This window comes from Austrofundulus limnaeus, unplaced genomic scaffold (assembly GCF_001266775.1).
Source record: "Austrofundulus limnaeus strain Quisiro unplaced genomic scaffold, Austrofundulus_limnaeus-1.0 Scaffold2050, whole genome shotgun sequence".
In the NCBI taxonomy this organism is placed as follows: Eukaryota; Metazoa; Chordata; class Actinopteri; order Cyprinodontiformes; family Rivulidae; genus Austrofundulus; species Austrofundulus limnaeus.
The window spans coordinates 22,955-24,879 of NW_013954452.1; the positions used below are offsets into that span (position 1 = coordinate 22,955).

A 1,925-nucleotide genomic window follows, 5' to 3' on the forward strand; every position below is an offset into this window, starting at 1 on the left:
GCAGGAAAACAGTTATGAGAGGCAAAAATAATTTCATTCTCAACAAATAAGAAGAAATCTGAACATAAACGTATTCAGGATTTAGAGGAATCCATTAAATTGTTTGAAGCTCTGCAAGGAGAAGAGAGAGAGCAAAAAATGCGGAAAGCAAAACTAGAATTGAATGAAATTACTGAAAAAAATTAATTCTTGTTACAAAGACTTTGTTTGGAAAATTTTGAACATAATAATAAATCAGGAAGCTTCTTAGCTAACCAACTTAAAATAAATAAAGAAAAATCAACTATTTCTGGTGTTAAAGACATAACTGAGAATACAACTTTCGATCAGGAAAAAGTAAATAGTATTTTTATGCAATTTTATTAAAATCTATACCATCAGATGAGGATATTGACTGTTTCTTGGAAAAAGTAATACTTCCAAAATTATCCAGTAGTCAGTCATCAGAACTAGACTCTCCACTGACATCAGCTGAACTCTGTGAANAACAGGTCAGAGCACCTCCTGAAGCTCTCCCAGAACAGCAGACCCAAAGCGTAGACGTCGACTTGTTTCAGAGCAGACTCACAGTCTCTCAGGTTCAGAGCTCCACCCAGAACCTCTGGAGCCATGTACCGGACCGTCCCCACCTGCAAACAGATCGTTAGCTCGGCCCTCTGCTGATTTCACACCTGTTCCACAGGTGCACAACGCTCTGGGTGGAAAACAGGGAACTGTCACCTACATCAGAGATGGTCATGGTGTCCTCGTCTCCAGAMTGACTGGACCTGGTTCCTGTGAGCTTCATGGACAGTCCAAAGTCTGCGAGGACACAGGACAGGTCGGCACGGACCAGAACGTTCCTGCTGGTCAGGTCTCTGTGTGCTACAGCTGGTTTGTACTGGTCTGAGTGGAGACAAGAAGGTTCTGTTACAGAGCTGGTCTGAGAGGAGCTCCTCTTGTTCTCAGAACATCTGAAACAGCTCRTGGGCTGAACCTCTGCTGCTGTCTCTGGGAAGAACCGACCTTTGGGCTGTAAGAACATTCAGTTTTCCACCAATCTAAAAATCTAGAACTTTTCCTGACATCAGAAAGTGCAGCTCCAGCTGTAAACTGGAGTGAAGTCACAGAGAAGATGAAGCAGATGTTCCTCAGACTGCTGCATGGAGAACAAACCACCCTCTGGTCTTTAAACCAACTTTCATTACAAACATCAAACCTGATGGTTGAAGACGTCTGAAGCTGTAAAAGTGGGTTCTGTTAGAACCACAGAGCTAACATACAAGAATGTTCCTTCAAAGGTTCTTCAAACAGTTTTATTCATGTTCCTTAAGCAAGAACAAAGACTGAAGTGCCTGTCAARYACCCAAACCTTCTGACAGACAGACTCATGGAGATTAATCCACTGCAGAAAATAGTCCCTATAACAGTCCTGTTTGGTTTCACATACCTCCTCTGTTGAGTTCAGAGTGCAGGAAGGACAGTCCTCGGGTCACACCATGGGTCATCCTGCAGCAGGTCAACCAGTCCACAGTGTGGACAGTCAGATACCGAGACAGGTTGCCCTGAAAGGTCACAGGTCACAGGCTGAAACTTTACAACAGTCTGGAGATCAGTCTAGCTTCTAGACAGACAGGAAACAGCAGAAATGTCTGGACTGATGGTCCCTGATTCAGGGTTACTGTGGAACCAGAACGGACTAAACTGAGTTTGTGTGTGTGTGTGTGTGTACTTGTTTCTGCTGCAGAGTGAGGACCATCATGCTTTTAACCAAAGAGGAGAGGTCATTGTTGGAGAGTGAGGATTTTTTCCTGGTCCTCTGCTGTGCTTCACTAGTTAGGTTTAGAGGTGTGTGTGTGTGTGTGTGTGTGTGTGTGTGTGTGTGTGTGTGTGTGTGTGTGTGTGTGTGTGTGTGTGCTTTAGGCTCCAGACAGGAAGTAGACATG

At 44.0% G+C, this 1,925-nt stretch overlaps 1 protein-coding gene across 1 annotated transcript in view; it reads right to left on the bottom strand.

Moving 5' to 3' along the window:
- Positions 1–489: 489 nt before the first annotated feature.
- LOC106536951 (bone morphogenetic protein receptor type-2) overlaps positions 490–1,925 on the bottom strand; it is a gene marked incomplete at its 3' end in the record, with an annotated part of 14,052 nt that continues 12,616 nt past the window's right edge. Inside the window, 3 exon segments of the mRNA XM_014034315.1 lie at positions 490–629; positions 725–885; positions 1,430–1,544. Of these exon segments, the coding sequence (XP_013889769.1) occupies positions 490–629; positions 725–885; positions 1,430–1,544 (416 nt within the window).